Genomic DNA, 13,380 nt, shown 5'->3' with positions numbered 1-13,380 from the left:
TCCAGGAGGCATCCTAATCAGATGCCCGAGCCACCTCAGCTGGCTCCTCTCGACGCGGAGGAGCAGCGGTTCTACTCTGAGCCCCTCCCGGATGACCGAGCTTCTCACCCTATCTCTAAGGGAGAGCCCGGACACCCTGCGGAGAAAGCTCATTTCGGCCGCTTGTATTCGCGATCTCGTTCTTTCGGTCACTACCCATAGTTCGTGACCATAGGTGAGGGTAGGAACGTAGATCGACTGGTAAATAGAGAGCTTCGCCTTTCGACTCAGCTCCTTCTTCACCACGACGGACCGATGCAGAGCCCGCATCACTGCGGACGCCGCACCGATCCGCCTGTCGACCTCGCGCTCCATTCTTCCCTCACTCGTGAACAAGACCCCGAGATACTTGAACTCCTCCACTTGGTTCAGGATCTCCTCCCCGACCCGGAGATGGCACTCCACCCTTTTCCGGTCGATAACCATAGAAAATAGAAATCTTTCATTCCATATTCCCAGATCATAATGATTTTGTCATTTTGAAGTGTTATTGAAATAGCCACAAAATGTTTTCGGATTTCCCACTGGCATGAGTGCATTATTGCATTCCGGAAAACTTGTTCAAATCTTAATTGTCCCAATTGATCTTAGAAATCAGAATCAGAACGCAGGTTATTCGCCATGTGTTACACAAACACAGAATTGACTGTGGAAGGAAGGTGCAGAGAATAAACATACAGGCCTACGGAAATTCACCTGCATTGAGTATGGCCCTGATAGCGGAGTTCTGCGTGAGTTTTGACGAATGTGAAGATCAAGTTCATACATCATTTGTTATCTATTCTCACTTTGTGATCTACCTTGTTCACTGTTTTTGCAAACAGGTGTGGTGAAATATTGATTTCAACACAAATAAGAAGTTTATCTGTAAATTCTTTCTGCGCAAAACTGGATTACACGTTTACATTCACAGGGCCACAAGAGTTTCATACAAACACACGTGTGTCCGACTGAATACTTGACAGTTTCACAATATGTTGGTGCCGGTCCTAACACATTTGGTGGTTTCGCCGGAAATTGCCGATCCCTTTTCTTGCCGCCTTAGGCGCCTATATATCGCCCAAAGCAAGGACTTGCATTACAGTTTTTTAAAACACAATTTCTCACACTTTATTACATCTCACCGCAGCATGTGCACACACAAACATGAAAATACAATTTAATCTGTCATATTGCATACTTTTTTGCTGTTATTATTTTGGGAACCCTTTCATTGTCATAGACGTGACAAAGGTTTTTTCAATTGGGGAGTGGTAACATCATTTTGATAAGACTTTCTGTTTTACCCTCATCCCATTCTGAAGCAGCATATGAGTGAAGCCGTGTTCAGGCATGGCACTTCACCTATTGGCCCACGTCCGATATGGCCGCATACTCATCAATTAATGCTGAAATGTAATTTGTGTCTCAACTGAACAGCAGTTGTCAACATGAGCAAAGGATATCACACAGCCTATAGAAAGATCCTTATTGACATGACCAAAATGGAGGGAAGACAAGACTTGTTTGTAGTTGGAGGGAGATTGCCACATTGCCATTGACACATTGCTACATGCCCTTTCAATGCTTACCTGCTGAACCTTCCTGGGTTGTACAAATCAAACAATGAGGCCACTGTTTTTGGAATGACATTATCGTTACCCTCTTCTCATGGTCTTATAAATAATTTTCCTGTTATGTATATCATAACAAAATAAAATATATGAATGGTGCCTTTTTTGTACATAAAATGTGCACAATTTAAATTCAATATAATCTAAGGTACTTAAAAAAAATCTAAGTTATATATATGTAACTATGGATATGGATGGATAATGTGTTACTTGGCAGATAAAACATTTAATTGGAAATATTTTTTTTGCTTTAACTCAGCGATTGTCAATGTATTCAAAAACGGGTCAAATCTGACCCGAGAACACCAAAGGTGTAAACAATTTTTGAATGCAATAGGAGGGTAACACCAGTCCCTGAGCGTCATTATCTTGCCTCCCAAGTCAGTTTGCTTGACCTCTGCATTCTTGCTCACACACCATAGTTACATTTTAGCATGATCTTATTCACAGATACAATTCATCAAAATCTTAGTTCACAGATACATTTCAGCACAATCATACTTACACAGAAACTTCCTGCTGCATGATCCCATCTGTTCTTTAATAAATCAATTGATCACAATTGCATACATGTTTTAGTATAACGCATTACACATTGTATATACTTGAGGTAGTGATTGGTATAACAGCATTGATTAGCAGTAGCCTATAGTTAGGCTATCGTTCTTCCACTGTGGAAAACACTATTCTCCTCACTTTGTCATTTACCTTGTTCACTGTTATTAAACAGGTGTGTGGTGGAATACTGATTTCAACACAGATGAGAAGTTTCTCTGGAAAAAATGTTTGCGCAAAAGTAGATTTCATGTTCACATTTACAGGGCTGACAACTCCCACGCATTAGCAGTGTCACACCAATTTCATACGAACGCACGTTTGTACTGTACATTCTTTTTGCGCAACATCAGTCAAACTGCGGCCCCCTCTTCTTGCCACCTTCGGCGCCTGTCGCCCAAAGCGACAGGACTTGCATTAACTTGATTAACTGGATACACTGATGAGGAATGTGGGCTGGATTAAGAAGCGTATATATTGATGCGGCCATCGTACAACGGTCAGAGTCAAATCATTCTCAGTCTTGGGAGGAACTTGAACGCAAACGGACATCCGTTCGTCTTGAAGTGAACAACCAAGAGGGTATGTCAAATATTAGGGTCAGCACTTTTTGCAGAGATGTAATTTTCTTATTTTTTGTGGGCGGGACTGCATTTTTAACTTCCCATTGTACTCTAAAGGGTTTTAGGAACTTATTGCTTGTGGGTCCAATTTGATTACTGGGTGTGTCCATCAAACAAATCCTATGTAAAATCTTCCGGTTTACCACAGTTGAGGTTCTCTCAAAGGAGTCAAATAAAATATTGAATAATTCTTACCAATAATAAAAACCAATAATTCTTTGTAAACTGAATATGCAAGTATCAGAAATGTGCTGAATAACCCCAACTGGCTACTGTCAAACAAACAGTTTGAATCGAGAAAAAAGGACAGCGACATGGACAGCGTGAACAGGAACGTGGTGAAGAAGGGGGGACAGACACACAAGGTGAGTCACCTCCAGAGGCTGCACTAACCCTGCAAGACCCAGTTTAAAATGACAATCATCACCTTTAGTTCTCCAATAAAAAGATTTTAGCTCTCCAAAGAAAGACACATTTGCAAGTAAGATTTTTTTTTAAATATTGTCTTGCCTTGCAATGCTATTGGATAAATGTGGTCTTTCAACAACAACAACAATTTTACATCAAGGGGTTCTAACCTTCCCAGTGGGCATTAACAGTGAAAGTATGAATGATACATCTAATGGCACTAGAAAATATAGCCTAATGTTTAAAATCATATATCAATTTTATGTATTTCTTGATTTAATATTAAAAAAAAGAATTAGACTGCTCTTTCTCAGCCCCCCTTCTCTCTCTTGCTGACACACACACACACACACACACAAACACACACACACACACACACACACACACACACACACACACACACACTTACACAGAAGAGCGACTCAGAGTAGGGGCTTCCTCTTGCTGTAGTTACCTCCACATACACCCCAGTGAGCTATCATTGTAGATTTGCTTATTTCCCAGCACATTGATCCATCATTCAGTTTCTGTATCATGGAGGAAAAACCCTATAAGTGGATTTGAGTGAGTTGAAAGTGTTTGCTTCAGTGTGGAGTTAATCAGTGGCTTAAAAAAGGACAAACTGGAGAAGTTTATTAGTAAAATTACTTTTATTCTCTTAACAGGATGGAATTGAAGTGAGCCGAGTCATCAGAATTGGGACCAGGCAGAGCCAGGTAATACCAGATTTTATTGGGGTCAGATGGCTGAGCAGGTAAGGTATCGGGCCTTTAACCAAAAGGTTGCTGGTTCAATTCCCGGCCACCCTACTTGCCTCAGGGGGAATGCCCCGGTACATACTGTACGTCGCTCTGGATAAGAGCGTCTGCGAAATGACTAAATGTCATTTCTTATCTTGATTTACTTACTGACCTATTTTAATTATAACCTCATTCACTCCATGCTGATTCATTGATCGATTCGCATCCATTCATTCATTCATTCATTCATTCATTCAGACAGTACAATGCACACCATCCATTTGTTTATACAAGTTTGGATCTTTGTAATACAATACCACTAATATTGGTTTGGGAAATAATGGCATTTATTTTATTTTATTTTAGGTATATATGTATCTGTTGGAAAGATAAAGATACATTTAGAAAAAGGTCTAACCCCATACACTCATAGGATATGAGGCAGCGACAATCTGACAACAACTAATTGGGGTCTGAAATGTTTATATTACAGCTGGCCCGCATCCAGACAAACTATGTGGCTGAAAAACTCAAGACTCTGTATCCAGATGTCCATCTGGAAATAGGTGAGAAAAGGTTTAGATGCATACACAAGAACACTATCACACACTTACTCCCATCCTTCTCTCTTGGCTGCTTTCTGTCTCTCTCTGCGTTTCTGTCCTCTCTCCATCTGCCTTTCAATCCCCTAAGAAATAGGAACAGATAGGAACATGGGGGCTGGAGCCCCCCCTAAAGTTTCAATAGCCCCCCCAAAATGATTATAATAAAAACAAATATATATTATTATATTCATATTATTTTGACATTTCATATCTAAATGTGTTCATTTCAAAAACGTTCACGGCGCCTCTTCTTGGCGAATGGAACTGATGAGCTCACAGCTGCGTTTGCACTATTTGTTGCTAACTTGGTTATTTTCTCTGCAGTTGCCCTATCCACAATTGGTGACATAATCCAGGACCCTGCTTTATCAAAGGTTAGCTGAAGTTAAGAAAAGCATTTTGAGACTTGACTTGATATATTTCAGTAGACAGGCTTGACTGATTACAAGATGATCTAATTATTGTGCTTTGGTGGTTTCAGATTGAAGTGAAAGTTCTTTTTACTAAAGAACTGGATGATGCTTTGGAGAAGAATGAGTATGTTCGATATACAGTATCACTATATTTGACATGTTAATCCTCAAGAAGACACTGTGCTTCACAGGACATGAAAGAGCAAATCTCACTCCCTTCTTTGAACATCTTGGCCTGTTACAAGTCTGTTAAATAACCCCTATTGACAAAACAATGAATTACATTATGGTCTTGGATTTGTTCTTGGCGGATTTTGACAAGTGTATGACATGGTTACGCCACAGAGGCTAATGTACAAATCAAGGGTTAGTTCACAGACATTTTTCACAGTAATCTAATCATGTTTGGGCTGTCTCTCCTTCAGGGTAGACCTTGTAGTGCACTCTATGAAAGATCTTCCAACTACTCTGCCGCCAGGGTCTACTATTGGAGCTGTGCTTGAGTGAGTGTACACCTTACATCGTCCACAATGTTTAAAACACTGCTGCCAAGGCTGCAAAACTAAGCAGTAGTTCCGGTGAAATGTGTAACATTCCGCCTATGAATGACTGTCCAAATACTAATTGTAGTGGTCATGTTGTTTTATGAAACACCATGCGTTGTGAAGTTAAGTCATTCTGTGGTCAGAACCCTCTTTGACATGTTGTTCTGTGTTTCCCCAGACGTGAAAACCCCCTTGATGCAGTGGTGCTTCATCCAAAGAATGCTGGACTCACTCTGGAGACCTTGCCAAGTGAGAGGTAGGAATGCGAGTGCGAGGAGATTAAAGGAACGGCTGTCCTGCAATATACTGTTTTGGGCACACCACCTCCTTGGCCACAAAGTTTTTCAAGGCATTATATATTCAGTGTATGACATAGAGAAGAGTAGAGACCAAACCACTTTGATTATGTTGTCTCTTTTGACAGTGTGATTGGGACAAGCTCTGTGCGCCGGGCTGCCCAATTGAAGAAGAGGTTTCCCCACCTGAAGTTTAAGCAAATTGTACGCTTTTTTCTAACACATAACTACTGTGTTTTTCAATGTGTAAAAACTGTAAGTCACAACATGTATACATATGTTGATATTGTTTCACAACTTTTATAGCAAGGTGAACTCGACATTCATCTGAAGAATCTGGATGAGAAGGAAGACTACGCTGCCATCATCCAAGCAGTAGCAGGCCTGAAGAGGACGGGCCGGGAGGGACGAGTCAGTCAGGTACAGTCTAGCCAGCAGGGTGCATATTACATGCTTATCATAAGTTATATTGCTGCCCCTAGAAAGGAAAGGTGTGACCGTTATCTCTCTTTCAGATTCTGGGACCTGATGACTGTTTGTATGCTGTTGGCCAGGTGGGTACATCTTGTTGAAATGACCAAATTCAAGTTTGGGGTGTGTTTTTAGGAAGACTTAAGTGCAATATTTTTTTTATCACCTACGTACATATCTACATATGTAAACATCAGTGTTGTTCCACTACTGGCACGTCAAAAGTAAACACCTGGTTTGGCAACAGTTACAACCGTTACTGAATGTGGCATGATTGTGTGTAAGCACGCAGCCATGCATGTGCATGTGGAACATCAATCTGAAAAGATAGAAATCTGAAACCTATTTTAATCCCGAAAAATATTTGACAATCTAACAATGCATATTTTCCTGCTCCATTTGAACCTCATGATGATAATCCACTGATGAAGCTCTGTTGTTGTATGTCACCCAGGGGGCCCTGGCAGTAAAGGTGCGAGCGCAGGATAGTGACATCCTGAAGATGGTTTCCACCCTGCACCACCCAGATACAGTGCTCCGCTGCATTGCAGAGCGTGCCTTCCTCAAACACCTGGCAAGTTAACATTTCTATTTGGGTATACCCATAGCCAGGTGACCCCCAGCTGGCAGCTGCAACAGTTGAAAAGGACTGTGAAATCCAGGCGTTTACAGAATTGCTACAGAGGTTAACTATTCTGGTCGCCTCAGTCCTGCCTGCCATGGATCATTCTTGATCCGTCTATTTTGTGCCCTCAGGAGAAAAGTTGCAGCGTACCAGTTGCTGTTCACACAGAAATAAAGGATTTAATGGTAAGAAACTTGACTGTCATGCTACCAGTCTGACAGACACGTTAAGCAAAATGGGAATGGAGACGATGTGTCTTTGGCCTAATGGTTTTCCCCCATTTCAGCTCTCTATGACTGGGGCAGTGTTTAGCTTTGATGGCGCAGAAAGCTTGAAGGAGGATATGCAGACCAGTGTGGACCCTGGGAACCAGGTCAGAGGCCTCTCTAACTGACTGCCCAAAACACTGTATTCCTGTGGTGGTATGATACATGGGTCTTTACATGACACCTCTCTATTTCAGATTAAAAAGCCAGCGGACACCCAGCATGTTGGGATAACAGCCCGAAACATGCCACAGTCTTCCCAGGATGCAGCAGAGAAGCTGGGAGTAGACCTGGCTACTCGCCTGCTCAGTAAAGGAGCCATGAACATCCCGACTACTAATCGGCTGCTCAATGTTGCCCCTTGAAGCAATTGTTTATGACTTCAAAGCACTGTGCAAGCAGTCACCAATGTTTACTCTGCATATGGGCAGATTACATTTTAGGGCTGATTTGATCAAAGCATAAATTTGCATGACCATATTTGTGTAACTCATGGGGATGTGGGAATTTAAATGAATGGATGCCTACTTTTTACCATTACTGAGCAATGTCATCCGTTTTGATCCCGCATCACTTGGGACAGCCTTTATGCGTCCTAAATTTAGCCAGAATACCAAAATGTAACAAATTTAGTGAATATCACAAACGGTATATTTGATGTAATGATTCTCCGTTGTAAACGTTTGTTTTAATACAATTAAAATCTTTCATTCCATATTCATTTTGAAGCGTTATTGAAATAGCCAGAACATGTTGTCGGATTTCCCAGCTGAGGGGCCCATTGTGCTTACCCTTCCTATTGTTTCCGGGTCAAATTGTATCAATTTTGAAGTTTAAATGCATGAAAAACACACTTTTTTTCTGATCGAAACAAGGCTTCATTAAAGCCTCCACGGTGGTGTACTGAATACAATCATACACAATTTGATCAGTTTTCTTTTTTTTAAATACTTATGAATAAAAAAAGTTACATCTGTGGTGTTTTGGGTCAAATTTGACCAGGTAGTAATTCTGGGTGGTTTAAGCAGGGAAATAAATAGCAAAAGTTGACGAATCAACATAAATAACTAAAAGGTCAACAACACATAAATACTAAGAATAAAAACCTACAACAATAGTGTATTAATATTGTGTAAAATCATTTAAATCATGTTTCATGCCACTGAATGGCATTGACTTGAATTCAATTTTAGCATGTAGCAAATACTATGATCGCACACACACACACCCATCCCACCCTGTCTTTCACTGACATCCTCCACCCACCCACCCACCCACCCACCCGCCCAAACCCCCACCCACCCTCACCCACATCTCTCTGTCCACCCAGCTGTATAGCAATATATATGCTTGGACTTTTTCACACTTTATTACCAACATCTCACCAAGTATGTGCACACGCATACACCAGGGGCGTAGCCACCGGTAGGCCTGGGTAGGCACAGGCCTACCCAATTTAATCTCAGGCCTACCCTTCAGAATAAGTGACAGTCAGGGTCACATGTTGTACTTCCCCTAGATACATCCACTCTGTCAAAGTCAAACTTAATTCCATGTATGTGGTTATCAATTAATGCTGAAATCTAATACGTGTCTTGACTGAACTGCAGTTGTCAACATGAGCAAAGGATATCTCACAGCCTATAAAAAGATCCTTATTGACATGACCAACGTGGAGGGAAGACTAGCGTTTGTGAATAGTCGGTGGGAGATTGCCACATTGACATATGGCTACATGGTTGTCTCAGTCCTGCCTGCCAGGGATCATTCTTGATCCGTCTATTTTGTGCCCTCAGGAGGGAGGTTGCAGCGTACCAGTTGCTGTTCACACGGAAGTTAAGGATTTAATGGTAAGGAACTTGACTGGCGTCTTACCAGTCTGACAGACCCGTTTATTAAAATGGGATTGGAGATGTGTCTTTGGCCTAATGGTTTCCCCTCATTTCAGCTCTCTATGACTGGGGCAGTGTTTAACTTGGATGGTGCATTGTTTATTGTTTATTACTTTAAAGCACTGTGCAAGCAGTCACCAATGTTTACTCTGCATATGGGCAAATTCAACTCAATTTCATTAAAGCATACATTTGTATAACCAGGTGTTCCCATGATGTGTGAATATAAATGAATGGATTTCTAGAATGTACCACTACTGATTGAGTTTTGATCCAGGAGCACTTGGGACAGCCTTTATGCATCATAAGTTTGGCCAGAATACAAACATGTAACAAATCACTGAATATCATGAACAGTATATATTTGGTTCAAGAATTCTGCGTTGTGAACGTTTCTAATCAAATTTAAATCTTTCATTCCATATTCCCAGATCATATTGATTTCGAAGTGTTATTGAAATAGCCACAACGTGTTTTCGGATTTCCCACTGGCATGAGTGCAGTAGTACACTCCGGAAAACTTGTTCAAATCTTAAGTGTCCCAATTGATCTTAGAAATCAGAATCAGAATGCGGTTTATTCGCCATGTATGTTACAAAACCAAAGAATTGACTGTGGAAGGTGCAGACAATAAACATACAGGCCTACTGAAATTCACCTGGATTGAGTATGGCCCTGATAGCGGAGTTCTGCGTGAGTTTTGACTAATGTGAAGGTCAAGTTCATACAGAATTGGTTATCTATTCTCACTTTGTCATTTACCTTGTTCACTGTTATTACAGACAGGGGTGGTGAAATACTGATTTCAACACATGTGAGAAGTTTCTCATATGTGAGAATATGTGTAGCTCCGTTACAGTAGTGGTGAAGGAGTTGGCTAAGGCGAACGCTTGCGATTGGTTATGGCAGATCAGAGTGGCTCTGGACAGATCCAATAGTTTTAAACTTCAACAGAGGACCCGCCTTCAAGGAAGTTAACGCTTGTCAATGGGGCGATCCCAGACCCTCTGTACAAATGAAATGTAAGAGGGTCTGATTAGGACCAGGCTATGTCTGGCCCCCCAATGGTGGAATCTCTCCCCACCTCCATCAGAGATCTCCACCTTCAAGAAAAGGCTAAAGACACACTTGTTCCGGGAGTACAGCGGTATTTAAGAAAGACTTTTGGATCAGATGTTAGTTTATTTCCTCCAGGAACACAATGACACTTATTGAGGGACTGCTGCCTTTGTTGGTTAGTTGTAACTGATTCACTTGAACTTGCTAGGAATTGTATTATTGTTTTATTACTTATTTGCTAGGAATAGTATTATTATTATTGCTTACTTTCCTCCAGGGACACTAGCCCTTTCGGGGATCATGTTGTTTAATTGTAATTTGTTTAACTACATGCTCTTCTGGTTCTACCCATTGGTACTAATTTGCTTTTCACAATGTATGCTTCGTGTTTTGGCCACCCGAAATGTTTTTGGGGCTATCTCGTTGTTTATGATCATTGACCTATGCACGTTTTGTAAAGCTCTTCTTGTAATTTGCTTTGGATAAAAATGTCTGCTAAAGGAATACATGTAATGTAATTAATGTAATAGCATCAGGGCTTCATAGGAACTGGGAAAAACCAAAATAGGTATAGGATTGTATTTCCTACTGGCTCCTTGTACAGGCACAGGATCCATACCTTGGATCTGCCTGCCTCCTGACTGTGAATCAGCCTAATTTGTAGCTTTAGCATTACTGTCTATTGTGCTCATTTCAGGCAGACCTTGATTGGTCCCCACCCAGCCTTCTTTCTTCATTCAGCCCTTCATCCTTGGACCCTGTTGTCCACGTAAGCAGGTACAACCAAGCTTTGCCATACAAACTTTTTGACATCATGTCACTGTGGAGAAGAAGCTGATGGTATTTGGCCCAGGTACAAGACTCATTGGGATAAGTAAGATCTCATTTCGGTTTTAATGCAAGTTGTTTTGTACTAAAATAGTTTCAATCACAGCTTTAAAGCCATTGAGTGAATTATGGTTGTAGTATACATGATTAAACAACAGTTACTTAAGCAATAAGCCCCAAGAGGCCGTGGTTTACGCTGATTTTAGAACAGGTAAGGGGAGTCGTTACCTGTTCTAAAATCAGCGTAAACCACGGACTCGCGGGGCTTATTGCTTTTCTAAAACTGTTACTACAAATATTTGATATGGTTTCATCAATAAAAACAATTAGAAACAAAACAGTTTAATGATAAACCGTAATTCTTCCGCTACTACAAAGTATAGTTCCTACATACATCATTGCCACGCAACAGCCAGATGGACACCTTTGCCGTGTTTTTCAATTTGAAATATTCGATCAGCAGTAATATGGAATGTTAACGAATGTTATGAGGACAACCTGTGAGGTTATGCTGGATTTTTACAACGTCATGGAATGCGATATAGGCAATCACAATCAAGGATGGGAACAACCAGTTTTAGAAATGTATGTATTCACTATGACATTATCATAAGTTCCCTCCCATTGCAACGCCCTCCAAGTAAAAACTGGCCGGTAAAAAGCAGGTACAACCAAGCTTTGCCATACAAACTTGTTGACATCATATCACTGTGGAGAAGAAGCTGATGGTATTTGGCTCAGGTACAAGACTCATTGGGATAAGTAAGATCTCATTTCGGTTTTAATGCAAGTTGTTTTGTACTAAAATAGTTTCAATCACAGCTATAAAGCCATTGAGTGAATTATGGTTGTAGTATACACGATTAAACAACAATTTTATGTATGTATTCACTATGACATTATCATAACTTAAGTGACTGGCGTCTAGATAAATATTTGGAATACCATAGCTGAACGTTAATTCAAGATTTAGCTGGATGTCATTGTAAATTGTCTAGACTTTTCGAGTGTGTATAGGCGGCTACGTATTGTAGTATAAACAAGAAATGACGTTGTCCTTTAAATGAAATGTCATCAAGTATTTCCATGTAATTAAATTGTTTACGCCCACACAATTGATAAAAAAAAATATATATATATATATATAAGACAATGAAGTCAAAATACCGAAAGTGACTGTCACAGGCCAGGACGAACCCTAGATAATTGTTTATTGGATACACCTGTGGCCAATTTAGATAGGGAGTGTTGGATTGGCTGTGTTCTGATATAATACTGCAATGGTTGTTTGTGAGGGGGGTTCGCCAGGCATGCTGACTGATGTATGTCATTCTTTCCCTGGAGATCGGCACGAGAAAACCTGTCTTCTAAACGCTGCTGGAAAAGGGCCACAGGGAAGTTGGGCCTTCTACCACGCTCTCCGTAACACCTCCCGAGACTGCGAAAGACGGACACCACGCCCAAAGTTCTCGACTGCCAGCTGTCATCGCCTGTGGACGTAGCTTTGGCCGGCGTTGCTGCTCGGGACTGCGTGCCACTCCGTGGATTGGACGCTTTGGGGAAATCGTTGTTGCTGGTATCGTTGTTGATTAAGGAAAGACTCTATACCTTGTGTTGGGTGGTTGTCATTTGGAAAGTGATTTTTATTGTTTTAGATCTAACTTTGTAATAAAATCATATGTGAGTTGGTCATCCGTGTTGGAGTTGTGTGCTAGAGATTTATAAATCCTGTAGTGGGTGGAGTGGTCAAGGTGTGTCCTATTAATGGGCAGGCACTTGACATTTTTGGCGTAGTCGGCAGGATAATTCTCTTAAGCACACTTCTCCTACACGGTTAACCATGTCAACCTCAGGGGAGGGCTCCAGCGCCTCTGGGGCAGGGCCACCACCTCAGCTAGCAGCAGTAGCTATGCCCTGGTTTATGTGTTCTCCTTGGGTCCCTAAATTCACGGCTGAGAGTAGTGGAGTTAGGTTTGGGGAGTGGCGGGCACAAATGGAGGCTATCCTGCGGGCACAAGGACTGACCGAACGGCAACAAATTGATTTCATTATGGGTGCATTGGATGGTCGTGCAAAGAGAGAAACCATGTTATTTAATCAGGCTCAGAGAAATTCACCTTTGTTTATGGACTGCATTACAGGACTGGTTTGGAAGCCTTACTCCGCCGCCAACTCTCCGTTCAAGGTTTTTCGATTGTAACCAGGGAAGTGAGGAGTCACTGGGAGATTTCCTCCTACGTACACGGGAATCTTTTGGCCGATGGCTTCAAGCAGAGCCAGATGGTTCCGCTAAGGAAGAATCTACACTGCGGGACCAGTTCATAAAGGGTCTTAAAGAAGGTGCCCTGAAACAGGAGCTGCAAAAGTATGTGCGACGGCAACCAGGAATGACATTTGACCAG

The 13,380-nt window shown here is 41.4% G+C and overlaps 1 protein-coding gene across 1 annotated transcript; it reads left to right on the top strand.

Annotated features, from left to right (window-relative positions):
- The first annotated feature begins 2,662 nt into the window (after nt 1–2,662).
- LOC146267873 (porphobilinogen deaminase-like) lies at nt 2,663–7,920 on the top strand. The gene is made up of 15 exons (XM_084709675.1): nt 2,663–2,789; nt 3,118–3,195; nt 3,904–3,954; nt 4,472–4,544; nt 4,908–4,957; nt 5,065–5,120; nt 5,422–5,499; nt 5,720–5,797; nt 5,966–6,041; nt 6,144–6,257; nt 6,353–6,391; nt 6,763–6,882; nt 7,065–7,118; nt 7,220–7,306; nt 7,397–7,920. Exons 2-15 carry the CDS (start codon nt 3,145–3,147, stop codon nt 7,562–7,564), a joined length of 1,095 nt encoding a protein of 364 aa, XP_084565801.1. The 5' UTR covers nt 2,663–2,789; nt 3,118–3,144; the 3' UTR covers nt 7,565–7,920.
- The last annotated feature ends 5,460 nt before the right edge of the window (nt 7,921–13,380 follow it).

The sequence above is a fragment of the Hypomesus nipponensis genome, chromosome 11 (assembly GCF_054491055.1).
Source record: "Hypomesus nipponensis isolate SF chromosome 11, ASM5449105v1, whole genome shotgun sequence".
Taxonomy (NCBI): domain Eukaryota; kingdom Metazoa; phylum Chordata; class Actinopteri; order Osmeriformes; family Osmeridae; genus Hypomesus; species Hypomesus nipponensis.
This window is presented reverse-complemented; position numbering and strand designations above follow the sequence as displayed.